Source organism: Pogona vitticeps, chromosome 2 (assembly GCF_051106095.1).
Source record: "Pogona vitticeps strain Pit_001003342236 chromosome 2, PviZW2.1, whole genome shotgun sequence".
Classification (NCBI taxonomy): Eukaryota; Metazoa; Chordata; class Lepidosauria; order Squamata; family Agamidae; genus Pogona; species Pogona vitticeps.
The window spans coordinates 9,400,389-9,428,352 of record NC_135784.1 but is presented as its reverse complement, the minus strand read 5'-3'; the positions used below and the strand labels follow the sequence as shown (position 1 = coordinate 9,428,352).

The following is a 27,964-nucleotide window of genomic DNA, read 5'->3' as shown; positions in this document are numbered from 1 at the left end:
AAGGGAAAGCCGGCCAGGGGGCGAATCCAAGCGGCGGCGGCGGTAGGAGCTTGGATCCGGCCCCCGGCCGGTTCCCCTTGCATGGTCGGATCAGACCATGCAAAGGGAACCGTCCGGGGGACGGATCCAAGCGGCGGCAGCAGCGGTAGGGGCCTGGATCTGCCCCCCCGGCCGGTTACCCCATCCATGGCTGGACTCCTGAGAGTCCGACCATGGAAGGGAAAGCCGGGCGTGGGGCGGCTCCAAGCAGCGGGGGCGGCGGGGGCAGGGGGGTTCCGAATGGCTTCCACTGCTTCACCTGGAAGCCATTGGGACACCCCCTACCCTGTCCCCGCCGCTGCTGAGAGCCTTCCGAGCTCTCAAAGGGCTTTCTCCAATGTGTGTGGGGGGAAGCCCTTTGAGAGCTCGGAAGGCAAATGTCGGCGGTCAGCGGTGGCTTTGGGGTGCATCCAAAGCCACCGCCGACTGCCGACATTTTCCCGCAGCTGAGTGGCGGGGCTTTGAAGCTCCCGCCACTCAGCTGGGGGAAAATGCCAAAGGCCCCATTTTCGGTCAGCTGGTCGGCGGTTCCAAAATGGCCGACCGGCTGTGCTGCCTCGCTTTAGAGGCACCGAAAATGGCCGCCCCTATGGAGGAACATCGCTGAACGGTGAGTTTATCCTCCATAGCAACACATTAAACAAAGTTTAATGTGTTCCTATGGCTTTTTCCGTCCCATTCAGCGATGTTTTCGTATAGCGACGATTAATCCGGAACGGATTAACGTTGCTATGCGAGGCACCACTGTGCATATATATATCTCTACAGTGGAGCCTCGCTTAACGAGCGCACCGTATAACGATGAAATCGCATAGCGATCCGTTTTTTCGGATCGCTAATGCGATCGCTGAACGTTTTTTTAATGGGGAAAATTCGCTTTGCGAAGACCGGTAAGTGTTTCGCTTACCGATCTTCGCAAAACGAACCCCGACGATCAGCTGTTCGGCGGCCAAAATGGCCGCCGGAAGCTGGGAAATGGCCCAAAATGGCCGCGCGCAGCATTTTCGCGCCCTCGTTAAGCGAGGCGAGGGCGCGAAAATGGCTGCAGGCCATCCTGAAGCTTCGCTGAACGGTATTTGGCCTATTTGGAACGCATTAAACGATGTTTAATGCGTTCCAATGGAAATCGCTGCCCCGTTCAGCGATGCTTCAGCATAGCGAAGGTTAATCCGGAACGGATTAACCTCGCTATGCGAGCCACCACTCACTCTCTCTCTCTCTCTCTCTCTCTCTCTCTCTCTCTCTCTCTCTCTGTGTGTGTGTGTGTGTGTGTACACACACAGTGGTGCCTCCGTTTTCCTGCTTTTGAAGCTCTTTCCGATGTCCTTTTTCGCTCATTTAAAAGTGCCTTACAATGTTTGGAACAGGTTTTAAATGCTTGCAATCGTTAGCCCACCTCCTGAACCCTAAGCAAACTTAATTTGGTGTTGTTCTGAGTTGTCTTTAATTTTTGGTGATTTTTTGAATTTTCTCTCATTGGGATACATTGGACGGAAAGTTCAATACATTCCAATGAGAGAAAATTCAAAAAATCACTAAAAATTAAGGACGACTCAGAACAACACTAAATTAAGTTTGCATAGGGTTCAGGAGGTGGGCTAACCATTACAACCATTTAAAACTTGTTCCAAACATTGTAAGACCCTTAAAAATGAGCAAAAATGGAAGAGCTTCAAAAGCACTGAAGCCGGCTTCAGTGCTTTTGAAGTCTTTTCCGATGTCCCTTTTCGCTCATTTTTAAGTGTCTTACAATGTTTGGAACAGGTTTTAAATGCTTGCAATCGTTAGCCCACCTCCTGAACCCTATGCAAACTTAATTTGGTGTTGTTCTGAGTCGTCCTTAATTTTGTTGATTTTTTGTTTTCCCTATTTAAACGCATTGAACTGTACATTCAATTGATTTAAATGGGGGAAAAAAATCACCAAAAATTAATGAAGCCTCAGAACAAAACCAAATTACGTTTGCACATGTTTCACAAGGTACACTATGGAATCCAAGCATTAAAAACAGGTTTCAAACATAAGACACTTTTAAATGAGCAAAAATGGACATCATTAAATGAAATTCCCCCATAGAGAACATCATTAAACGATGGGGAAAATTCCTCAAAAAAACCCATCGCTATGTGAATTCATCGTTGTATGAAGCAATCGTTGTGCGAGGCACCACTGTGTGTGTGTGTGTGTGTGTATATATATATACATACACACACATACATACATACATTTGTTTATAAAAATTAAGTACTACAAATTCATTGGCACTCCCTTTAAAATAGGATAAAGCCTTCTAAAACAAATGACAGTTTCTCACTTCACTACTTGCTTTTCTTTCAACAGTTAGCCTTAGAAAATCCATATTTTTCTTTTTACATTAATTTTGTAAAAGCTTCCATAGCATCATATATTCTTATTCTCATTTTTTTAGCAAAAAGTTCCACGTCTATTTTGTGCTATCTATCTGTTAATTAACGATAGAAGTAAAACACATCACAAGTGGCACTTCAAAATGCACTCCATTTTTTTCACTTTTTCTCTCTGTTTTGCATTGTCAGCTTTTGGTTGCTTAATCTTTACACTGGAAGCCAGCACAAAACTCAATGAGCTTCTTATGCCTTGTTTAATTATCAGGAGCACGTAATAAAGCTCTTTCCACATTCCATGCATTTCTATGGTTTCTCCTGAGTGTGAAACCTTTGATGTAATCTAAGGGCATCACTGTGACTAAAGCCCTTTCCACATTCAATGTATTTATGTAGTTTCTCACCAGTGTGAGTTTTTCATGTCACCTAAAGACACTGGGATGTGGTGGCGCTGAGAGTTAAACCACAGAAGCTTCTCTGCTGTAAGGTCTGTAGATCTTCAACTGTAAGATAGAATCCATGTGATGGACTGAGGGCTCATCGCTTGTCCTAGCTCCAGCCAACCTAGAGGTTCGAAAGCATGCAAATGTGAGTAGATAAACAGGGACCACCTCAGTGTGAAGGTAACAGCAGTCCGTGTCTAAGTCCCATTGGCCATGTCACCACGGAAGATTGTATTCCAACAAACATTGGCTTTGTGACTTGGAAACAGGGATGAGCACTGCCCCCTAGAGTCGAACACAACTGAAAAAAAATAGTAAAAAGGGACCTTTATCTGAGGACACCACTGTTACTAAAGGTCTTTCCACATTCCATACATTGATGTGGTTTCCCCCCAGTGTGAATCCTTTGATGTAACCTAAGGTGGCCACTCTAACTAAAGCTTTTTCCACATTCCATGCTTTTATGTGGTTTCTCCCCGGTGTGAGTCCTTTGATGTAACTTAAGGACACCACTGTCATTAAAGGGTTTTCCACATTCCATGCATTTATGTGGTTTCTACCCAGTGTGATTCTTGTGATGTAACCTAAGGGCGCTACTGTCACTAAAGCTCTTTCCACATTCCATGCATTTATGTGGTTTTTCCCCAGTGTGAGTCCTTTGATGTAATCTAAGGTGACCACTCTGACTAAAGCTCTTTTCACATTCCAAGCATTTATGTGGTTTCTCTCCAGTGTGAATTCTTTGATGTAATCTAAGGACACCACTGTGACTAAAGCTCTTTCCACAGTGTATGCATTTATATGGTTTCTCCCCAGTGTGAGTCCTTTGATGTATCCTAAGGTGGCTACTCTCACTAAAGCTCTTTCCACATTCCATGCACTTATGTGGTTTCTCCCCAATGTGAGTCCTTTGATGTAATTTAAGAACACCACTGTAACGAAAGCTCTTTCCACATTTCATGCATATATATGGTTTCTCCCCAGTGTGAGTCCTTTGATGTACTTTAAGGACACCACTGTTACTAAAGCTTTTTCCACATTTCATGCATTTATATGGTTTCTCCCCAGTGTGAGTTCTTTGATGTAATCTAAGGTGACTACTCTGACTAAAGCTCTTTTCACATTCCAAGCATTTATGTGGTTTCTCCCCAGTGTGAATCCTTTGATGTAACCTAAGGTTGCCACTGTGAGTAAAGCTCTTTCCACATTCCATGCATTTATGTGGTTTCTCCCCAGTGTGAGTCCTTCGATGTACTTTAAGGGAACAACAGTGACTAAAGCTCTTTCCACATTCCATGCATTTATGTGGTTTCTCTCCAGTGTGGGTTTTTTGATGTAACCTAAGGTTACTACTGCGATTAAAGCTCTTTCCACATTCCATGCATTTATGTGGTTTCTCCCCAGTGTGAGTCCTTTGATGTAACCTAAGGTGACCACTCTGACTGAAGCTTTTTCCACATTCCATGCATTTATGTGGTTTCTCCCCAGTGTGAGTCCTTTGATGTAACCTAAGATCGCTACTGTGACTAAAGCTCTTTTCACATTCCGTGCATTTATATGGTTTCTCCCCAGTATGAGTTCGTTCATGTGATCTAAGTTCACCAGTCCGACTAAAGCTCTTTCCACATTTCATGCATTTATGTGGTTTTTCCCCACTATGGGTCCTTTGATGTAACCTAAGGTGACCACTCTGACTGAAGCTCTTTCCACATTCCATGCATTTATGTGGTTTTTCCCCAGTGTGAGTCCTTTGATGTAACCTAAGGTGACCACTCTGACTGAAGCTCTTTCCACATTCCATGCATTTATGTGGTTTCTCCCCAGTGTGAGTCCTTTCATGTAACCTAAGGTGACCACTCTGACTGAAGCTCTTTCCACATTCCATGCATTGATGTGGGTTCTTCCCAGTGTGTGTGATTCCATGTGACCTAAGGGCACGGCTGTCACTAAAGCTCTTTCCACATTCCAAGCATGTATGTGGTTTCTCCCCAGTGTGAGTCCTTTGATGTAACCGAAGCTGACCACTCTGACTGAAGCTCTTTCCACATTCCATGCATTTATGTGGTTTCTCCCCAGTGTGAGTCCTTTGATGTAACCTAAGGTGACCACTCTGACTAAAGCTCTTTCCACATTCCAAGCATTTATGTGGTTTCTCCCCAGTGTGACTCCTTTGATGTAGCCTAAGATTGCTACTGCGAACGAAGCTCTTTCCACATTCCATGCATGTATGTGCTATCTCTCCAATGTGAGTTCTTTGATGTGACCTAAGGATAGTACTCTGACTGAAGCTCTTTCCACATTCCATACATAGATACATTTTCTCCCCTTCATATGTTCTTTGATGTCTACTGAGGTGACATTCATTTATGTGGTTTCTCTCCTGCATCAGTCCTTCCATGTAAAGTCCATGCCTGCCCATTCCTATTTTCAATTCTCTGTTTTCCTGCTTGATTGTGAGTTCCTGACCAGGTTTTCCCAGATGTTGCCGGGCAATTCTCCGCCTGTTCATCATCTAGTAGATTAGAAAAAGAAGAAAACAATCACATCCAAAATCTGCACGAATAAGGAATGATGTGTCCGGGCTCCACCTGAGTCACAGAGTAGGAAGGAAAGAAAGCCAAAAAGGTGAGGGAAGAGAACCAGGGGAGGGGATGATGCCAGACCGGAGATTATTCCTTTGGGCTTGAGGTTGGATGGGCTCTTCAGTGAGGGACCATATGGAGCAAGGAGTCATGAAGGGAGGATCATTTCCACACACACGTAAGTACATAGAATTCAAAATAAGTTATATTAACTTTTTTCCTTCGCAAATTCTCCCCAATGATTATACTTAAGTTTCCAGAAAATCAGAAAGGAATTTCTCAAACTTGATTAAAGAGGAGCCAAATAATTGAATTTAAGGATTTTTTAAAAGCAAAAAATGAATGACAAGGGGGGGAAAGGACAGTGTTAGAAAGGAAGTGTGAAAGTGGATGAATGCAGCTAGATTATTTGACTCAAGAACGGGTAAAGAGAAGTTAGTGGTAGATGCCGGGAACTGACAAAGTCTGCAGAGATTATTATTCAGAGGGAGAAGAGAAAGGACAAGTCCACGAAACGGATGGGATGTAGAATTTATAAAAGGCTATTATGTGTGGGAGTATGCCATTCTGTTTAAGTGAAGCAGTTGCATACACCAGCAAGCTAGGAAACTTATGTTATATGCCATATATGGTAATGTTCTATTACCCTGAGCATGCTCAGTAAGAAGATATGTTATGTAGGTTTATATACAGTGGTGCCTCGCATAGCGAGGTTCATTTGTTGTAAAAAAACATCGTTATAGGAAAACATCGTTAAGTGAAATGAGTTTTCCCATAGAGATGCATTGAAAACCGGATAATCCGTTCTAATAGGAACGGATTATCCAGTTTTCTCCCTCCCCCGCGGCTTGGATCTGACCCGCGGTGGCTACCTCAGCCATGGCTGGACTCCCTAGAGTCCGGCCATGGCTGGGGTAGCCGCCGCGGCTCAGATCCAAGCCGCAGGGGAAGAGTGGGGGGTCCGGATGCCTTTCAGGCATCCCGGGCTTGGATCCCACCCCCTGCTGGTTACCCAAGCCATGGGTAACCAGCGGTGGGAGGATCCAAGCCCGGGATGCCTGAAAGGCATCTGGATCCCACCACCCTCCCCCCGTGGCTCGGATCCAAGCCATTGGGGGAGGGTCGGAAGCATAGCCGGACTTCAGCCGGCTAAGACGCCGGCGATTGGGCAGGAGGAGGTGGGAAGATTCCCCCACCTCCTCCCGAGCGAACGCCAGGTTTTCAGCTGGCTGACAGGCTGGCGATCAGGCAGGAGGAGGTGGGAAGATTCCCCCACCTCCTCGCAAGCGAATGCCCGCTTGTTCAGCCGGCTGACAGGCCGGCAATCGGGCAGGAGTAGGTGGGAAGATTCCCCCACCTCCTCCCGAGTGAACGCTGGGTTTTCAGCCAGCTGACAGGCCGGCGATCGGGCAGGAGGAGGTGGGAAGATTCCCCCACCTCCTCCTGAGCGAACGCCGGGTTTTCAGCCTGCTGACAGGCCAGCGATCGGGCAAGAGGAGGTGGGAAGCTTCCCCCCACCTTCTCCTGAGCAAACGCCCGCTTGTTCAGCCGGCTGACAGGCTAGCGATCGGGCAGGAGTAGGTGGGAAGATTCCCCCACCTCCTCCCGAGCGAACGCTGGGTTTTCAGCCGGCTGACAGGCCGGAGATCGGGCAGGAGGAGGTGGGAAGATTCCCCTACCTCCTCCCAAGCGAACGGCCGCTTGTTCAGCTGGCAAATGGTGCCTATGCGGAAAACATCGCAAAGCGATTTTTCCCCATAGGCAACATCGGTACGCAATCGCAAAAGCCATCACAAAAAAGCCATCGTTATGTGGATTCCTCGTTATACGAGGCACTTGTTATACGAGGCACCACTGTACTGTATGGCGATTGGCTGTGTAACCCTTGTATTGGAGGACATTTTGTTTTTCATAAAATACATCACGGCTGACTGTGTCACTTTGGAACCCATTTGGCCCTTATCTTTGTGTCCTGTTTGATTCTTCCACACCTGTGTGGCGGCCGGACCACTCTACGCCTGGTGTTGTTGAATGCCAGGTCTGTATCCAATCAGGCCCTTCATGGATTGCTGCCTTGTCGTGGTGAAGGGGCTTGAGTAACTCAGAGAAGCTATGGGCTATGCCATGCAGGGACACCCAAGACTGACAGGACATAGTGGAGAATTCCGACTAAACGCAATCCACCTGGAGTAGGAACTGGCAATGCCACTCCAGTATCTTTGCTAAGAAAACCCCATGATCAGAAACAAAAGGCTAAAAGATATGACGCTGGAAGATGGGCCCCTCAGGTCGGAAGGCGTCCAACATGCTACTGAGGAAGAGCAGAGGACAAGGACAAGTAGCTCCAGAGCTAATTAAGTGGTTGTGTCAAAGCCGAAAGGACGCTCAGCTGTGGACGTGCCTAGAAGTGAAAGGAAAGTCCAATGCTGCAAAGAAAATTACTGCATAGGAACCTGGAATGTAAGATCTATGAACCTTGGGAAGCTGGAGGTGGTCAAACTGGAGATGGCAAGAATAAACATCGACATCCTAGGCATCAGCGAACTAAAATGGATAGGAATGGGCAAATTCAGCTCAGATGATTATCACATCTACTATTGTGGGCAAGAATCCCGTAGAAGGAATGGTGTAGCCTTCATAGTCAACAAAAGAGTGGGAAAAGCTGTAATGGGATACAATCTCAAAAATGATAGAATGATGTCAATATGAATCCAAGGCAGACCTTTCAACATCACAGTAATCCAAGTTTATGCACCAGCCACCATTGCTGAGGAGACTGAAATTGAACAGTTTTATGAAGATTTACAACACCTTCTAGAACTGACACCAAAGAAAGATGTTCTTCTCATTCTAGGGGACTGGAATGCTAAAGCAGGGAGCCAAGAGATAAAAGGAACAACAGGGAAGTTTGGCCTTGGAGTTCAAAACGAAGCAGGACTAAGGCTAATAGAGTTTTGTCAAGAGAATAAGCTGGTCATCACAAACACTCTTTTCCAACAACACAAGAGGCGACTCTATACATGCAAATAACCAGATGGGCAATATCGAAATCAGATTGATTATATTCTCTGCAGCCAGAGATGGAGAAGCTCTATACAGTCAGCAAAAACAAGACTGGGAGCTGAATGTGCCTCTGAGCATAAGCTTCTCATAGCAAAATTCAAGCTCAGACTGAAGAGAGTAGGAAAAACCACTGGGCCACTCAGGTATAATCTAAACCAAATCCCTTATGAATACACAGTGGAAGTAAAGAACAGATTTAAGGAACTCGATTTCGTTGACAGAGTGCCTGAGGAACTTTGGAGAGAGGCTCGTTACATTGTCCATGAGGCAGCAACAAAAACCATCTCAAAGAAAAGGAAATGCAAGAAAGCAAAGTGGCTGTCCAATGAGGCCTTAGGAATAACAGAGAGGAGAAGGGAAACAAAATGCAATGGAGATAGGGAAAATTACAGAAAATTGAATGCAGATTTCCAAAGAATAGCAAAGAGAGACAAGAGGGCCTTCTTAAATGAAAAATGCAAAGAAATAGAGGAAAATAACAGAAAAGGAAAAACCAGAGATCTGTTCAGGAAAATTGGAGATATTAGAAGAACATTTTGCACAAAGATGGACATGATAAAGGACAAAAATGGGAGGGACCTAACAGAAGCAAAAGATGTCAAGAAGCCGTGGCAAGAATACACAGAGGAATTATACCAGAAAGATGTGGATATCCCGGACAACTAAGACAATGTAGTTGCTGACCTTGAGCCAGACATCCTGCAGAGTGAAGTCAAGTGGGCCTTAGAAAGCCTGGCTAACAAGGTCAGTGGAGGTGATGGCATTCCAGTTGAACTATTTAAAATCTTGAAAGATGATGCTGTTAAGGTGCTACATTCAATATGCCAGCAAGTCTGGAAAACCCAACAGTGGCCAGAGGATTGGAAAAGATCAATCTACATCCCAATCCCAAAGAAGGGCAGTGCCAAAGAATGTTCCAACTACCGTACAATTGCACTCATTTCACACGCTAGCAAGGTTATGCTCAAAATCCTACAAGGTAGGCTTCAGCAGTATGTAGACCGAGAGCCCCCAGAAGTGCAAGCTGGATTTCGAAGGAGCAGAGGAACTCGAGACCAAATTGCTAACATGCGCTGGATTATGGAGAAAGCCAAAGAGTTCCAGAAAAACATCTACTTCTGTTTCATTGAGTATGCAAAAGCCTTTGACTGTGTGGACCACAGCAAACTATGGCAAGTTCTTAAAGAAATGGGAGTGCCTGACCACCTTATCTGTCTCCTGAGAAACCTATATGTGGGACAGGAAGCAACAGTTAGAACTGACTATGGAACAACTGATTGGTTCAAAATTGGGAAAGGAGTACGACAAGGCTGTATATTGTCCCCCAGCTTATTTAACTTATATGCAGAATACATCATGCGGAAGGCTGGACTGAAGGAATCCCAAGCCGGAATTAAGATTGTCGGAAGAAATATCAACAACCTCCGATATGCAGATGATACCACTCTAATGGCAGAAAGTGAGGAGGAATTAAAGAAACTTGTAATGCGGGTGAAAGAGGAGAGTGCAAAAAACGGTCTGAAACTCAACATCAAAAAACTAAGATCATAGCCACTGGTCCCATCACCTCCTGGGAAATAGAAGGGGAAAACATGGAGGCAGTGATAGATTTTATTTTCCTGGGCTCCATGATCACTGCAGATGGAGACAGCAGCCACGAAATTAAAAGACGCCTGCTTCTTGGGAGGAAAGTGATGACAAATCTTGACAGCATCTTAAAAAGCAGAGACATCACCTTACCAACAAAAGTCCGAATAGTCAAAGCTATGGTTTTTTCCTGTTGTGATGTATGGAAGTGAGAGCTGGACCATAATGAAGGCAGACCGCCGCAGAATTGATGCCTTTGAATTGTGGTGCTGGAAGAGGCTCTTGAGAGTCCCTTGGACTGCAAGGAGAACAAACCTATCAAGTCTAAAGAAAATCAACCCTGAGTGCTCACTGGAAGGACAGATCCTGAAGCTGAGGCTCCAGTACTTTGGCCATTTCATGAGAAGAAAAGTCTCCTTGTAAAAAACCTTGATGTTAGGAAAGTGTGATGGCAAGAGGAGAAGGGGACGACCGAGGATGAGATGGCTGGAAAGTGTCACCGAAGCAACCAAGATGAATCTGACACAACTCCGGGAGGCAGTGGAAGATAGGAGGGCCTGGCGTGCTCTGGTCCATGGGGTCACGAAGAGTCGGACACGACGAAACAAACGAACATGTATAAGTGTATCATTAACGAGCTGCCATTGTGCACAGATGTGAGAATGCTGAATCACTCTGGAGATGATGCAATGTCTTGAAACAAGAAGAAGACCAGGTGCAAAGGATGAAGTCATCTGTCTTCTGATTGGACTAAAAATGCCATGTACATCTATATAAGTGGACAGTGTCCACTTATAAGTCTTTCTCTTCCTCCTCCACCACTTGCTGCCATGCATTATGTCAGATTGTATAAAAATTTCCTGCCATGCTGTTGAGAAGCCTGCCTGTAAATAACTGTAAATATTTGTAAATACAACCATCTTGCAACAAAAAAAGAACTTGTGTCTTCAATAACTCTGCGTATTTCTACTGTCGCCAAATCCTGACAGATCCATCCTAAACCACTGGATCAAGGATTGAAAAAATGGGCTAATAACAACTCGGACAACTTTAATTTGTTCTCTGAGGATGAACATGACAAGCTATTTTATGAGAAGCCACTTCCTAAGCTGTTTCAACCTTCTCCTATTGCTTGTTCCATTGCTGCAGCTCTGGTAGAGACGGGAAACTCTCACCATTCTACTGTTGCCACTGCCACTGCATTTGCTATTATTCGGGGAAATCCGGCTATTCCTGGGCAGCCTGGGAACGATCAATACCCAGGTGTCGCAGGCATCCCTGCTACGCCAGATCGCTATGCAGGCTGTTCAAGATTATGGTCCTCACTCTTATTTCGTTAAGGCACTGCTCGCTAACATATCTGCCTTAAGCTTGACACCTGGTGACTGGAAATTGCTTGTTAGGTCTGCCCTACCCCCTGCTCAGGCCCTCATTGTCCTAGATGAATTCAGGTTTTTAGCGGAAGTGCAGGCTGCCCGAAATGCACAATCAAATATTGCCGCTGTACGGCTTATCACTGAGGGTCAGCGTAATGGCACTCGTGCTTTTGCAATGGTCACTCAGCAACTCGCTTTAACAGATGTGGCAATTCAGCAAATTGCACAACTTATTCAGAAGGCATGGTCGAAGCTTCCCAGCCTCCGTGATGGTATCGGATCTCTTGGTTTTTACAGTATTCGACAGGGAGCCACTGAGTCATATTCAGACTTCGTTAGTCGGCTCATGACTGCCACCGAACATCAAGTGGAAAACGAAGAGGCTCGGGCAAGAGGGGGCCAGCCCCAGGCCCCGTAAAATCCCAGGGGTTTCACTCTCCAGATGAGAGACAGACTGGTGTGTTGCCTGTGCTATTTTCCCGCTTTCATCTCCTACAGCATTACCAACGGGAATTATCTACTCTCCCGGTCCAAATCAAGTCTATACAGTAGAATGACTTCATCTTCCACACACTCCACCGAAGAAGACCTACAGCTTGATTGAAGCTACTTCAGACTTACTTGCCAAGGCTCGCTCCCGTGTTCTTCAACTCACCGGGACAGATCCTGTGTCACTTTACTTACCTTTCTCCCCGGGAGAAGTAGAAAGACTCCTACAAACCTCTGTTCCTTTTCAGGTGGCTTTCGCAGGCTTCTCTGGTGCTGTACTCGCCAATCCTCCTAAGGATAGATGGCTTACCTTTCTCTCTTATGTCTCTTATACTCTTAGTTCCTTTTTTGCAGATCGTCCGATTCCACTACTACTGTTTTCACCTATTGCTCTCCATCCCATGGGGTTGTTACCTGGAAAGAGGAAGAAGGCAAATGGCTCAACGCTCTGAACTAGCTGCTGTTATTCTTGCTTTTAACACTTTCTGCATAAAGGGGACCTTCCGAGGCTACCGCCGGCATTTCCCCCCAGCTGAGCGGTGAGTTTTGTCCCCATAGGAACGCATTAAACAGAGTTTAATACATTTCTATGGGTTTTTTTGCCCCGCATAGCGAGGAATCCGTATAGCGATGATTTTTTTGGAACAGATTATCATCGCTATGCGGGGCACCACTGTATTTCTCAAAGACATTCTGACATGGAACATTGCATTACTTAATTCAATTAGCTATCAGATTTTCCCTTTTGGGACTCATACCATCATTCGGTTTTGATTCACACATTTCGTAATTGCCTTGCTCGTGCTACTCCTACCTTCTCCTTAACCCTGAAGCAATTATACCAAATCCGTTACCATGTGCTTAATACTGATCCCTTCCTCTAGATGAAGAACTGTTTATATAAAGGAGTAGTTAATTGGCAATGGCTTCTAGAACAAATTAAAATAAAAACGGAGGAGATGTGGGAGTATGCCATTATGCTTAAGCGAAGCAGTTGCATACACCAGCAAGCTAGGAAACTTATGTTATATGCCATATATGGTAATGTTGTATTACCCTGAGCATGCTCTGTAAGAAGATATGTTATGTAAGTTCGTATACTGTATGGTGATTGGCTGTGTAACCCTTGTATTGGAGGACATTTTGTTTTTCATAAAAAAGGGCCACAGGCGTGCAGGGCAGAGTTTTTTCTTCCCTCAAGCCAAAATACACCACGGCTGACCGTGTCGCTCCAGAACTCATTGGGCCCTGATCTTTGTGTCCTGTGTGATTCTTCCACACCTGTGTGGCGGCTGGACCGCTACAATTATGGGTAGAGAATCATCAGGAATTTCTGAAAACAGTATAGGAAGCAGATTGGTCAGGGAAATAGATACAGTGGTGCCTCGCATAATGAGTGCTTCGGATAACGATGAATTCGCTTAGCGATGATTTTTTCGGAGTGGGTTTGCGCTCTGTTTAACGATGTTCCCTATGGGTGATTTTCACTTAGCAATTTTGGGACCATGCTTCGCATAACGATTAGGTTTTCGGTCCCCGTTAGGCTTTGCGATGATTTTGACAGCCCGGGGAATGTGCATTGCTTGAATGTCTTTTTAATGGTCATTTTGCAATGCTTCTTCACAGTTTGAGTACCCTCCTGCTCCAGGGTGTTTTTTTCCTTGTTGCTATTATCTTTCTAATTTAAACTGTGAATACTCAGGATGCATTGGCTGTTTTTCCCTGTTGCTGCTTTCTTTCATTTAAACAGTCAATACCCAGGATGCATTGTGCCTTGTGCAGGGAAGGTTTAAAAACCGGTCCCCATGCTGCCTGGCTTTACTCTTGCACTTGAAGTTCCAGAGCTGACTTCGCTTGCAGCAACAGAAATTTGGCTTCTTCTGTGGAACTTGCCTAGCAGAAGGTAAGTTTGCATTTGTTCTCTTGTGTGGGTGGTGGGTTTTACTGTACAGTATTGCATAAGTCTTTCTTTAAATTGCAGGGGGGTTTTGTGCATGCCTTTTAAAAGTTTAAAAATATTCCTCTACCTGTACTACAGCTGCGATACAAGGATATCTGCAAGCGGGATCTGAAGGCCTTAGGAATAGACCTCAACAGATGGGAAACTCTAACATCTGATCGTTCAGCCTGGAGGCGGTACATCACGGCCTCTCCCAATTTGAAGAGACCCTTGTCCAGCAGGCCGAGGCAAAGAGGAAGTCACAAAGGAAGCAAAACCAGGGAGCTGGACAGGGGACAGATTGGATTTGTCTTCAGTGTGGAAGAGATTGTAACTCTCGAATCGGCCTCCTCAGCCACACTAGACGCTGTTCCAAGTCCTCCATACAGAGCACGCTGCCATAGTCTTTTGAGACTGAAGGATGCCTACTATTAAAACCTGTACTGTACTGTATTTTTTATTTCCTTATTACTATACTGTACTGTTCAGGCATCCTCCTGGGATGTGGTGTGGTGTGGCCTGCAGTCTAGTTCTCCATAGCTTCTGGGACCAGAAGAGGTAGGTCTGAATTTGTTCTCCTATGGGTTTTTTTCTTAGCTTGTGCTGGGGGGGTGTTACGCCACTTGTTTGTCCAGGGCAGTTTTGGCCAGGCGTGGGAAGGTGAAGCAGATGTAAAGCACTGACTGTTTCCCCCCCCTTTAACGTAGCAACTGTCAGGAATTTGATTATGAAAATAGAATAGAGTTGTATTTCATAGGATTTAGTTCAGAGCTGCAACGAAAAAGCTAGAAATCTGCTTGTGTCCAGGTGCTAATTAGAGAGAAAAATGTACAAGGTCAGTTCTTCTCCAGCTAAAGAAAAAAAAAAGAGTTAAGAAGAGCAAGCTGACCCTTATCTTATCTCAACTCCGATGGACAAGGACATAACTTCTTAATTTAAGAGAGACGGAAGAAGAAGGACGGAGAAGAGATGGAAGGAAGAGAGACGACACCGAGAGAAATGCAGCCGACAGGACTTTATTTTGAGATTGCGTAAGAATGCTTATTTAAGATATAGTTAGACATTTCATTATTTTCACTTTATAGAGGAAATGACTGGTGGCTAAGGCTGGGGGTTATTTTGGAAATACTGAATGACGTTAAAATGAGTTTGTTGAAATGATATCTTTTGTAATAAAATATAAAAAGACAAATTGTCTGTAAGCTGTCTCCTTGTTTAGACCAAGCTACTGTAGTAAATTGGATATTTTAGAACTAGGATTGTTTTGATCTGGCCACATTACGCTACCAAAGGAGGGTCCTAAAGTAATAAAAGAGGAAAAGCAGACCTTCCAGATTGTTTATTTAAAATCGAGACAGACTTGGGTGAAGGAGTGAGAAGTCGCCTAGAGCAAAATTACAGGACCCGATTTTGCTGGCAATAGGGACTGATCATTCTGAATCCCTCTCTGTCTCATGTAAAGGCAGTTCTAAGGAACGCTTTTACCACAGCAACAGCTGACATGGGTCCCAAGAAGCCTGCTTCTGCCCAGGTTGGTAAGCCAACCAGGGAGGAGATTACCCTGGAGATGAAGAAGGAGATCCTCTGGAAGTACGATGGAGGAAAGCGCATTGTGGACATTGCCAGGGAATACGGCAGGAATGCATCCACCATTGGCACCATTGTAATGATGAGGGAGAAGATCCTTGCCACGGATGCAGCGCAGGGGGTCACAGGATTGCAAAGAACCGGTCAGCTGTCCTGGAGGAGGTGGAGAAGCTCCTTGTCATCTGGATGGAGGAGACGCAGCGTGCAGGGGACACAGTGACTGAGGCTGTCATCTGCAAGAAGGCCAGGGCCTTGTATGCGGACCTTGTTGAGCAACAGCTTGGAACCTCTGCTGAGCCAGAAGAGTTTAAGGCAAGCAGAGGCTGGTTTGAATGCTTCAAAACCAGATCCGGAATCCACAACATGGCAAGACATGGAAAGGCTGCCAGCTCCAATGTTCCTGCAGCTGAGGACTGCCGTGGAGTTCCTCAATGTTGTTGCAACAGAGGACTACCTTCCACAGCAGGTCTTCAACTGCGATGAGACCAGGCTGTTTTGGAAGAGGATGCCCAAAAGGACCTTCCTGACGCAAGAGGAGAGCAAGCTGCCTGGCCACAAGCCCATGAAGGACCGTCTCACCCTCTTCTACGCCAATGCCAGCGGGGACCTAAAGATCCACGGGCTTTCAAAAAACACAAGGTGGACAAAGCCCAGCTGAGGGTGATGTGGCAATCCAATGCCAAGGCTTGGGTCACATGCACTCTGTTTGTGGACTGGGTCAATCACGCTTTTGGCCCAGCTGTGAAGCGTTACCTGGTGAAGAAGGACCTGCCACTGAAGGCCCTGCTCCTCATGGACAATGCGCCTGCCCATCCTCCAGGCCTTGAGGACGACTTGTTGCAGGAGTTTAGTTTCATCAAAATCATGTTCCTGCTGCCTAACACCACCCCAGTACTCCAGCCGATGCACCAGCAGGTGGTAGCCAACTTTAAAAAGAGCTACACAAAGAAGCTTTTCCGTGAGTGCTTCAAGGTGACCAAGGCCACCCACCTCACCCTCCGTGATATTTGGAAAGAACACTTTGACATCGTCAGCTGCCTGAAGATGATCATCAGGGCCTGAAATGGCATCAGCCAGAGGAACTTGAACTCTGCGTGGCGGCCACTCTGGCCAGACTGTGTGGCTACTGGTGCTTCTGCGCCTGCACCTGAGTCCACAGTGATGCAGGACATTGTGGACTAGGGGAGGAACATGGGTCTCGAGGTCACTGAGGAGGACATTGCTGAACTGGTGGAGGGCCATGACCAGGCACTGTCCACCCAGGAGCTGGTCGAGATGCAGGCACAGGCTAGGGAGGAGCAAGAAGAAGAAGAGCCAGAGGAGGAACAGCTGTCCACCAGCGACCTAAAGAAGTTCTTGCACTACTGGCAGTTTGTGCAGACTGTAGCACAGCAGCACCACCCGGACACAGCTCTGGCACATAACTTTTCAAACTCCTATGATGAAAGGATCATGTCCCCTTTCAGAGGAATGCTGAAAAGGCGGCAGAGGCAGCTGACTATGGAGAGGTTCCTCACAAAGAGGCTAAGACAGGAAGAGGAACCTGCTCCTTCCACCAGTAGTGCCCAGTTGCCTTCTACCATCTCCTCTTCTTGCTCCCCCCTCCTCCTCCTAGAAGACTGCTGCTGTGATGTAGGGACAGTTCTGTGTGCCTCCAGGTCCCTGCATTGAACACTGGTCCGGGTGGTTTAGAGGCTTGTTCACTTTAAAAATGTTTCTGTACCTGTACTGTACCCTAATGTTTACTGTACTGCACAGTTAATGTTAAAATGTTAAAGGTTGCTGTTATTAAAAATGTTTATGTACAATCCAATGTTCCTGCATCGTTTGCTGTTTTTAAAAATGTTTTTCTATGCTACTGTACTGTACTGCAAAGGGTATGAACTTAAAGTTCCTGACTCATGTCTACTGTTGTTTAAATCTTTTTCTGTTACTGTATTTATAAAGCTAAAGTTTACTGTTTAAAATGTTTGAAATCATAAAGTGCACTTAATAAACCCTTTGTTAAAATGATTTGGCTTCGTTCTGACTCTTTTTGAATTTTTTGTAATTTTCCCCCCCATTGAAATGCATTGAATAGGCTTCAATGCATTCCAATGGGGGAAACATTGTTTTGCTTAGCGATGTTTCCTATGGCGATTTTTGCTTAAGGACGGCAATCCATTCCCATTGGAATGGATTATCCGGTTTTCAATGCATCTCTATGGGAAAACGCGTTTCGCTTAGCAATGTTTTCCCATAGCGATGATTTTTTTGGAACCAATTAAAATCGTTCAGTTAGTATAATCTTAGAACTGCAGAGCTAGAAGGGAATAAACTCCCAACTTCTGGCTCCGGAGTTAGGTACTTAAACCAATGTGTATGGAAAGGGGGGAGGGAAGAATTTGATAAACCACATCTATGAGAATAAAAGTAAACATTTAAACATTGAAAGTCAGAAGGTATTTGACCCCAGCTAAATTAATTACTACAAATCCTAAATGCTAGATATTGCAGTTGTACCTCGGTTTATGAAATCAATGTGTTATCCAGGACATTACATCATGCAAAAAAATATACATAAACCGTAATGTGGATTGCCATAGCAATGGTGGTGGCGCTACAAACCTCCAGGCATAGGGAAACTTCCTTCACAAAGTGAAAGAAATGGGGGGGGGGGAGACATTTAAACCGAAGCATTATTTCTAACTGATTTCCATTCGTAAACCAGAAATTATGTAAACCCAGGTGTACATAAAAGGAGATACTACTGTACCTCAAATGTCTTGTTCTTGGAAGTGCTACCTGTTAAAAGCACAGGGCCAGCTATTTATTTATTTACTTATTAAATTTATACAACGCCCATCAAGACCAAAGTCTACTCTGGCAGATAATATTAAAAAAGAAATAAAAAGAATACAATAAAAAACAACAACAATGGTAATATAGTTCAAGATGGAGGGAAAAAAATTTAAGTGATGACAGGAGGGAAAGCCTGCCTAAAGAGCCAGGTCTTACGTTTGCTCTTAAAAACACCCAGTGAGGGAGCCAATCAGAACTCGAAAGGGAGACTGTTCCAAAGGCGAGGGGCCACTGCTGAGAAGGCCCTGTTTCTTGTTTTTTCTCTCTGGGCCTCCCTCTGCGTTAGGCCCCTCAGCCACCCTTCCTGGCTAGAATGAGTGATTCAGGTAGATATAGCTGGGAGGAGACATTCTGCTAGATATCGAGGTCCTGAAACGTTTAGGGCTTTTTGTCATCATAAATGCTTTGAAAACAATGCGGAAGTGAATGGGCAGCCAACGCAAGGCAACCAGAGTGGGGAAAATATGCTGATATTTTCTCCTCCCACTGGGAAGTCTGGCCGCTGCATTATTTATTTATTTTATTTTTATTTTATTTATTGTCATTGTAAGTATATACACAGTACTGTATACCCATACAATGAAATTCACAGACATCCAGAGACCAGACACATGCACACACATAAAATTCCCCAACACTCCCCACCCACTAAAAAAATCCCCCAACACTCCCTACCCACTAAATGTTCCCACTAAAATACAAACATCTACACCGCAGGCCAAGTAACACAGTCCAACTAACTATTCACTACTGGTGGTCTTTAAGCTCATTATTAAGTGCAATTATAGCTCTGGGATAAAAACTATTCTGAAAACGTGTGGTCCGAGTCTTAATTGTTCTATCTCTTCTGCCAGACGGCACAGTTCAAAAAAGTTATAAGCAGGATGGGAAGAGTATCTCAGGATGCTGTGTGACTTCCTCAGACAGTGGGATGTGAAGATGTCATCCAGGGTTGATAGCTGGAGCCCGCTGATTTTAATGGTTCTCTGTAGAGCTTTTTTGTCCGCTACAGAGCTACTCCCAAACCATGCCAGAATGCCATAGATTAGGACACTCTCAATGGTGCTACGATAGTATGACAGAAGTAAATGCTGAGATAAATTTAACTTGCTGAGCATTCTCAGGAAATACAGCCTCTTCTGTGCCTTCTTCACTAGCATGTTGGCATTTATAGTCCATGAGAGGTCCTCTGAGATGTAAGTGCCCAGAAATTTAAAACTACCAACTCTCTCCACTTCTTCGCCATTTATGTACAGTGGTAAATGTACATTTCTCTTCCTCCTAAAATCAATTATGAGTTCTTTAGTTTTTTTAATGTTAAGTGTGAGATAATTTTCTTTACACCAAAGTATCAACCTTTGTACTTCTTTTCTATAAGCAGACTCATTGTTCTTATTTATGAGCCCCACCATTGTAGTGTCATCTGCAAATTTAATAATTGTGTTGGTGTTAAACAGTGGGGTGCAATCATGTGTGTACAGGTAATAGAGGAAGGGACTTAGCACACAGCCCTGGGGAGCTCCTGTACTTAATACAGGAGCTCCCCAGGGCCGTGCTCCTGTACTTAGTACAGTAGCTGGCTGACTTTGTCTCCGCGGCATTGTTGGGATCCCGAGGCTTTTGGTCTTGGGTGATTTCAACGTGCATGCGGAGGCAGAGGCATCTTGAGTTCTTGGAAACCATGGCTTCCTTGAACATGTCCCAACATGTCATCGGCCCCACCCATGTGGGTAGCCATACACTGGACCTGTTTTTTTCCACTAATTGGAACGAGTGTGGTCTGGGGGTGACTGACCTTGTGTCAGTCCCCCTGTCATGGACAGATCACCATCTGGTAAAATGTAACCTCTCAGTGGCTCATCCCCCTCGCAGGGAGCAAGGACCTATTTTTATGGTCCGCCCTCGAAGGCTACTGGATCCGGATGGATTCCAGGATGCCATGAGAGGGATTACAGCTGACCTGGCTGGTGCTCCTGTCGATGCCCCGGTTGACAGCTGATCCACTGTTGCCACCAGGGCCATAGACACGATCGCGCCCAAACGTCCTCTACGGCGCAGAACTTGCCCAGCGTCCTGGTTCAACCAGGAGCTTCAAGCGATGAAGCAAATAAGGAGAAGGCTAGAGCGTAGATGGAGGAAGAATCTGACGGATTACAATTGGATAGCTGTTAAGGTCGCAACTAACCTTTACCTGAACAAGGTGAAGACTGCATGTAGATCATTCTTTGCTAACTGGATAAGTGAAGCATCCAATCAGCAGGCGGAGCTTTTCCGTATAGTTCGCGACCTATCCGGAGTTGGTCCGGGTGATGGGCCTCCCCCTAGTCTTTCACCGGACCAATTTGCAGCATTTTTTAAATCTAAAGTGGAGGCCATCCGCCAGGAGCGCTCTCCTTTTTTGAATGCAGCAAGTCGAGCCGAGATGTCCAGCGCTCCGTCCTGTCCGGTTATTTTTGACTCTTTTCAGCAAGTAACGCCTGACTCTGTGGCCAGGGTGCTTGACTGCTGTCGGGCCACCACCTCCTCCTTGGACCCTTGCACGGCCTGGCTAATCAAAGCAGCCAGGCCAAAAACAACTGAATGGGCAACAGCAATAATAAATGGGTCTTTCCTTGAGGGCAGGTTCCCACCTGCCCTCAAGGAGACACTCATTAGGCCCATAAGAAAGAAACCTAGTTTGGCGGAGGACAGAATTGGCAGTTATAGGCCCGTCGCCAATGTTTCTTTCATGAGCAAAGTGGTGGAGACGGTGGTGGCAGATCAGCTTCAGGCACTCCTGGACGAAACAGATGCCCTGGATCCATTCCAGTTGGGTTTCAGGCCACGCCACGGTACAGAAATGGCATTGGTCGCCCTGTATGATGACCTGTTGAGGGAGGCCGACAGGGGCAAAACGTCTCTGTTGGTCCTCCTCGACATCACAGCGGCCTTTGATACCATCGACCACGGTACCCTCCTGGGGAGGCTCTCCGCGCTGGGAATTGGTGGCTCGGCATTAGCCTGGCTCCACTCCTTCTTGGAGTATCGTCCCCAGAGTCCAACTTGGGGAGAGCGTCTCGGCACCGTGGAGCTCCAACTGTGGGGTTCCACAGGGGTCGATTATCTCCCCAATGCTGTTTAACATCTATATGAGGCCGCTAACTGGGGTCATCAGGGGGTGTGGAGTGTCATGTCACCAGTACGCTGATGACACCCAGCTCTACATCTCCTTCTTACCAACCGCAGGTGATGCCGTCCTGTCCCTTCAGCGCTGCCTGGAGACTATACTGGAATGGAAGCAGGAGAACGGCTTGAAGCTGAACCTGGACAAGACGGAAGTTCTGAGGGTGGGCGCCCCCGTGATCGGTGGTTTGGACGGCTCTCTCTCATTCATGGGAGCAGCCCTGGCTCCGGCGAGTGGGGTACGCAGCTTGGGCGTACATCTGGACCCGATGCTCACCATGGAAACGCAGGTGGCGTCGGTTCTCCGCTCCGCCTATTTCCATCTCTGGCGGATCGCCCGGCTGCGGCTCTACCTTGACACGGGGGCTCTCACCACCTTAGTGCATGCGCTCATAATCTCAAGATTAGACCACTGCAACGTGCTCTACGTGGGGCTGCCTCTGAGGCTGATACGGAAACTTCAAATGGTGCAGAATGCAGCAGCCAGATTCCTTACAGGAGGGAGAAAATACCATCATATTACTCCTATACTGGCCAGACTGCATTGGCTGCCCATTTGCTTCTGTATCGACTTCAGTTCTAATGCTCACTTACAAGGCCCTAGACAGTTTGGGACCTCGATACTTGGCGGAACACCTTCTCCCACCAAGATCTACCCGGACTACCCGCGCGAGCCAGGAGGTGAGGCTGAGGAGCCTGATGCCGAGGGAGGCCCAGAGGGAAAAGACACGAAACTGGGCCTTCTCGGCGGTGGCTCCTCACCTTTGGAACAATCTCCCTCCTGAGATCCGCGCGACCCCTACACTGGGTACATTTAAAACTCAACTTAAAACATGGATTTTTGTCCAGGCCTTCCCTCCTGCCAGCATTTAATTTAATTTCATTTAATTTAATCTTTCCCTTTATTTATCTATCTTTATTATTTTGGTATGTTTTGTTAATAGCTGACGTTTATGGTTTAATGTATACAGTATATGTTGCTATTAGCCGCTCAGTGGCATAGATATGCCAGATAAGTGGGATATAAATTTAATTAATTAATTAATTAATTAATTAATTAATTAAATACCAGGGTAGAAGAATGGTGAGATCCCATCCTAACTGACAGTGGCCTATCTGTCAGAAAGTCTTTTATCCACACACAGATCTTCTGAGGTAATCCCAGGTTGATCATTTTAAAAAACAACCTATTTGGCAGAATGATAGTAAAAGCAGAGCTATAATCCACAGTCTCGCATAAGTTCCCTGTTGTTCTAAGTGGCTCAATACAGTATGGAGTACAGTGGATACAGCACCATCAGTAGATCTATTTCTCCTGTATGCAAATTGCCATGGATCCAAAGAAGGTGAAAGACTAGCTTTAATGTAATCCAGCACCAATCTCTCAAAACATTTCATAATAACAGATGTTAACGCTACTGGTCTATAATAACTGAGAGATACCACAGCTGACTGCTTGGGGACTGGCACTATAATAGATGTCTTCAGGCAAGTGGGGACAGAACACTGCAACAAGGATAGATTGAAAATACCCGTAAAAACTCCAGCTAATTCTGCAGCACAGCCCCTAACAACTCGTCCCATGATTCCATCTGGTCCAGCTGACTTTCGAACGTTAATATTCTGAAAAGCGTGTCTCACATCTGAAATCTGCAGTAGTAGCGGTTGTCTGTCAATGGTAGATTCTAGTGATGTATTATAGACAGTAGGTGCTGGAATAATGGTTGTTCCTGTTTCCACCTCAAAACGGCTGAAAAATTGATTTAACTGCTCAGCCAAAAAATTGCTGCTGCTACACAGACTATTTTTGTTACTCTGCCCCGTGATTTGTCGTAGGCCATGCCATACACGACAAGTGTCAGAACTCTCAAGATGTTGCTCAATTCTCTGCCTGTACATAGCTTTGGCATCCCTAATGCCCCTTTTCAGTTTAGCTCTGGCCTCTCTATACTGTAGTTCATCACCAGAATGAAAAGCAGCATTTCTGGCTTTTAGTAAAAGGCGCACTTCTCTATTTAGCCAAGACTTGTTATTAGAAAACACTCGTACATTATGCACCATTTGAAGCTTCCGCATCAGTCTCAAAGGTAGTCCCATGTAGAGCACATTGCAGTGGTCTAATCTTGAGATTGCAAGCGCATGAATCAGAGTGGTGATCACCCCAACATCAAGATAAGGAAGTAGCTGGGCAATCTGCCACAGATGGAAATAGGCAAAGCGGACCACAGAAGCCACCTGGGTTTCCATGGTGAGCGCCAGATCCAGATGGACCCCCAAGCTGCAAACCTCACTCTTTGCGGTGAGAGTCACTCCCCAAAAGAGAGGGAATTTCACAAACCACCAATGAAGGAGCAACCCACCCTCAGGACCTCCGTCTTGTCCACGTTTAGCCTCAGTCCATTCTCCTGCATCCATTGCAGTACAGCCTCCAGGCAGCGCTGAAGGGACAGAACAGCATCCACTGTGATTGGAGAAAAGGAGATGTAGAGCTGGTTGTCATCAGACAGGTGGAGCTCAGGGGTCTCCACACGTGGATGAGACGTGGTGTTAAGAGGAGGAGTCTAGATTGATTTGGCACTCCAGAATTTTTTGGGACAAGCTGGGCTTGTACAAGAGGGAGGGGCTTCACTTGAATGAACACAGAACTGAACTGCTGTTGCATAACATTAAAAAGGTGGCAGAGCAGCTTTTAAACTGAATCCTGGGGGAAAGCCCACAGGAGACAAGCATTCATTTTGGAATTCCTCATCCCTGTGGAATGAGGGTGGAGAGGACAGAGAAGAACAAAATGATGATAGTGTCAGAATTAGGACTAGGAGCGTGATGGGATGGGATTGTTGGTCCACAGGAAGGAGAAGGAAACAAGCTACCCTTCTTGGGGAACCCCATACGCAGGTGCTTTCATGCAAACACCTGAAGCGTCTGAGCAAAGATGAGAGAACTGGAACATTTTATTTATTTAACTTTTTTATTTACTTAATTTTCATTTGGAGAATAGATGTAAGATTGATAGAGTGGCCATAACTGAAACCTGGTGGGATTCTGAGAACCAGTGGGATACCGCAATCCCAGAATATAAATTCTACAGGAGGGACAGGCGGGACAGGGAGAGGTGTTCAAACTCCAGGAGGCAGGGAAAGACGGGAGGGCCTGGCATTCTCTGGTCCATGGGGTCACAAATAGTCGGACATGACTTAACGACTAAACAACAAACAATAACCCATTACAGTGGTGCCTCACTAAATGATGTTAATCCATTCTGTCAAAATTACTGTCTTGTGAAAACATCATTTAGTGAAGCGCGGTTCCCCACTGGAAAGCATTGAAATCCGTTTAATGCGTTCCAATGGGGGAAAATTGTTGTTTTGCGGAGATCGGCCATAAGAAAACTGGTGTGAGAAGCGCCAATCAGCTGTTAAAATCGTCAGCTAGCGAAGCATCGGTCCCGAAAACACCAGTTTTGCGAAGCACGGACCGAGTTGTCAAAATCGTCATCTAGCGAGGCATTGTTCCTCGGGAAAAAAACCACTTGTGACGCGTGGAACAAAAGATCGTCCAGCGAAAATCGCCCATAGGAAAAACTGGTTTGCGAAGCACTATAGTGTTCGCAAAAAATAATCGTCTAGCGATTTCCTCGTCCTACGACACAGTGAAAGGGGGAAGATGGAAGTACAGGGAAAATTAACAAAGAAGCTTCAGGCAGCCAAAGAAATTAAATCTACTCACCTACCTCGTTAATGTTATTTATTGAGGAGGGAGAATCTTTCATAGATACTGATGAGCAGCTAAGCTAATATCAGCCTCTGAGGGTCTTACATTTGGGGGGATTGTGAGCCAGGTTGAAATGTGAACATTTTAATAGCATGTCTCAAAGCTCTTATATCCCATGTCTGCAATGGGACAGAGAGTGGACTGGGAGGAGAGAGTAAGTAATGAGAATTACTATTGCATTGTAGATGTTCAAGACATTTGTTTTAAAAAAAAAAGAGTTACCTGGAGAGAAATTATTTCCAGAAATCTCCAGCAGGTAGTCCTCGTGCAAAGACCTCAAGCCGTGATCCAGAAGATTCCACACTCTATTGGGGTCAATACCGGGTCACCTCCTCAAAGGCCACTGGAAGTGGGAAGGAGAAAAGAGTCTTACCTTTTCTCGGTAAGGCTTTGGCACTGTGTTGGGGAAGGAAATCCTCATAAGAAAGTACCAGACCATCCCTGACACCTGCCCACACCTATGGTGAGGAGGACATGGGGTGGGTGATTAGGAGAAGCAAAAAAGAGGTGGAGCAAAAGAGAGATGCCCCACCCACCCCTAGGCTTCTCCTACCAATGGGTGGGGCATCGCCTCCTCCTTCTGGATCCCCCCCCCAAAGGGAATCCAAATGCCACACAGACAAGTGTGGGCGAAGGAAAGCCTGGGAGGGTTTACCCAGAGAGTCACTGCCTCTCCTTCCCTTTGGAAACCCTCCCAAATGTAGGAAAGAAAACAAAACAGAAAAGGGAGGTCTCTATACACAGGAGGGGAAAAAACCACCCCCACCCCCCCAAGATGATTCCCTGCACTCTCTCTCTCATTCTCTCTCTCTCTCCCCATAAATCATCCCTGTAAAAACTACATATGAAAAAGACATGGTCTAATGTTTCAGTTTATCACTGCAGGGGCACAATCGATTTTCATGGGGTATACTGTGGTAACGTCCCTCTAAAACTGCAGATGGAAGGCAGTTAAATCTAGCTCCTGAAAAGGCCTGCCAGTAATTTGGGATGGCAGTTAGGTTTTTCCAGGTAGTTAGCTCTTGGGTGGAATTTGAAATTTAGGCCAAACTTCACGGGTGAACAGATGTTGCGGACATTGTAAACACATTTTCGTGGTAAAAGAAGCTAAACGCATCTAAAAATAACATGAGGAAAGCCCTCCTAAATGAGACCATGGCTCTCTCTGGTCCGGCCAGATGCTTCTAGGAAGTGACGCCTCGCCCACGATCCTGAAACCTGTTGGGGAAAACTCAGCCCCTCACCCCACCTCACCCCACTCTACTGGGGACCGTGGGGGGGGCTACTTACCAGAAGAGGTTCCTAAAACTCGCCCAACCGCCTTCCTGAGGCGAGACGTTCCAGCTGCCTTCTCAACTACGCATGCGCCCCACTGGCTAGCCCCCCTTTGTGAGAAAGAGGAGCGCATGCGCGAGAGGGAGAGCGAGCCCGAGCAGCCAGTGAGGGGATATTGCGCTTGCGCAGAGACGAGCCGTGAGTGGGGCTTGGAAGGCAGCCTGTCAGTCACTTGACGGGGAAGAAAAGGGGTGGGGGAAACGGCCGTTCTTGCCCAGCCAACCCTTCAGAGGGATGGGCTTCTGCCCGGAGCAAGAGGAGGAGCGACGTCTCATAGGGTCTCCATTGTCTTCAGCCTATACCCTGAGTGTTCCCGGGTTGCCAGGCAACCCCCTCATAGAAGCCATAATACGGCAGGGCGAAGCCCAAGGGAAGCACCCCAGGACGGCTTCCGCCCAGGAACAGGTGACGCGCGAGAGAAGTTCTCATTGGGTCCCCATTGTTCTTCCCTGGGCGGAGCCACAGCCTGCAGACGGAGTCAGAGTCTCCCCCCCTTCAGCCTTGTCCTCTTGGGACAGCAGAACTCCGGTGGGGGGCCACCACCCCCACCATCATTAAAGGGGGCGAAGGACTGGATGGAGAGTGGGGGGCGGAGAGATGGCAAGCGAAGCCTCCCCCCTTTATGCCCTGCGTGGACTCCAAGGCAGGGAGGGCGTTGGGCTTCCTGGGGAGGAAAAGTGGGAGGAGGTCCCTTGAAAGGCTGAAGGTCGGGAGACACCCCCAGCGTAACCTCCCCTTTCTCGGAAAATTGGCCTGAAATCACAAGGAAACTGAGGCCATCCACTTCAGGGCTCCACAGGGCTCCTGGCCAGTTTCTCCCAGAGGGACTTCACAGGAAGCTGCGTTCCCGCCCACCCCCACACCCCCATGGAAATAAAAATCTCCCCCTTGAAGAAATTTCCCTCTTTCTCCAGACTCAACCGGGACTACCCATTGGAGTCACACTATGCAACCCAACTGGGAGAGACTGGAGCAGGTCATGGTGGTTGCCCAGAGTCAACTGGGAGGTAACCTTGCACCCCAGATTTCTGTTTTGCCCCCCTCCTTTCTACAGAGAGACCCCCACCATCCCACTCTTTATCCTTTTTTAGTATTTTTTTTGTTGGGGAGGGGATTTTCTTCCTCCGTCCTGATCCAGCTTGTTCCCCACTTTCGTCCCTTTTCTGCAGGATGGGGCCGAGGGGGCTGAGAAGGAGCACTGGGCCCTTTCATCTGTGAGGAGGGGCCAAGAGGCTGCACTCCGACCCCCTGGCCGTGTAGCGCAGCCAGATTTCCCCTCTCCAGTGGAGAGAGTCTGAGGGAGGGAGTCTCTCATGACAGAGGCAGCCTGCCTTCTGCGCCTCGCAAAACCCAGGTCGCATGTTGTCTAGTGACAATCCCTGCCCCA

At 46.5% G+C, this 27,964-nt stretch overlaps 1 protein-coding gene across 2 annotated transcripts; it reads right to left on the bottom strand.

Moving 5' to 3' along the window:
* Positions 1 to 2,399: 2,399 nt before the first annotated feature.
* Positions 2,400 to 26,636, bottom strand: LOC144587358 (uncharacterized). Of its 2 annotated transcripts, XM_078387643.1 has the most exons (4): positions 26,533 to 26,636; positions 25,465 to 25,585; positions 12,253 to 12,356; positions 2,400 to 5,357 (listed from the first exon to the last, which is right to left on the bottom strand). In XM_078387643.1, exon 4 carries the CDS (start codon positions 5,355 to 5,357, stop codon positions 3,402 to 3,404), a length of 1,956 nt encoding a protein of 651 aa, XP_078243769.1. In that variant the 5' UTR covers positions 12,253 to 12,356; positions 25,465 to 25,585; positions 26,533 to 26,636; the 3' UTR covers positions 2,400 to 3,401. The 2 variants fall into 2 exon arrangements, with proteins under 2 accessions (XP_078243769.1, XP_078243768.1); XM_078387642.1 differs by lacking the exon at positions 12,253 to 12,356 and having other exon boundaries at positions 26,533 to 26,635.
* Positions 26,637 to 27,964: the final 1,328 nt, after the last annotated feature.

Bases quoted from the DNA above. Each gene is read 5' to 3' on its own strand.
- LOC144587358 (XM_078387643.1), bottom strand. From the start codon at position 5,357: ATGATGAACAGGCGGAGAATTGCCCGGCAACATCTGGGAAAACCTGGT.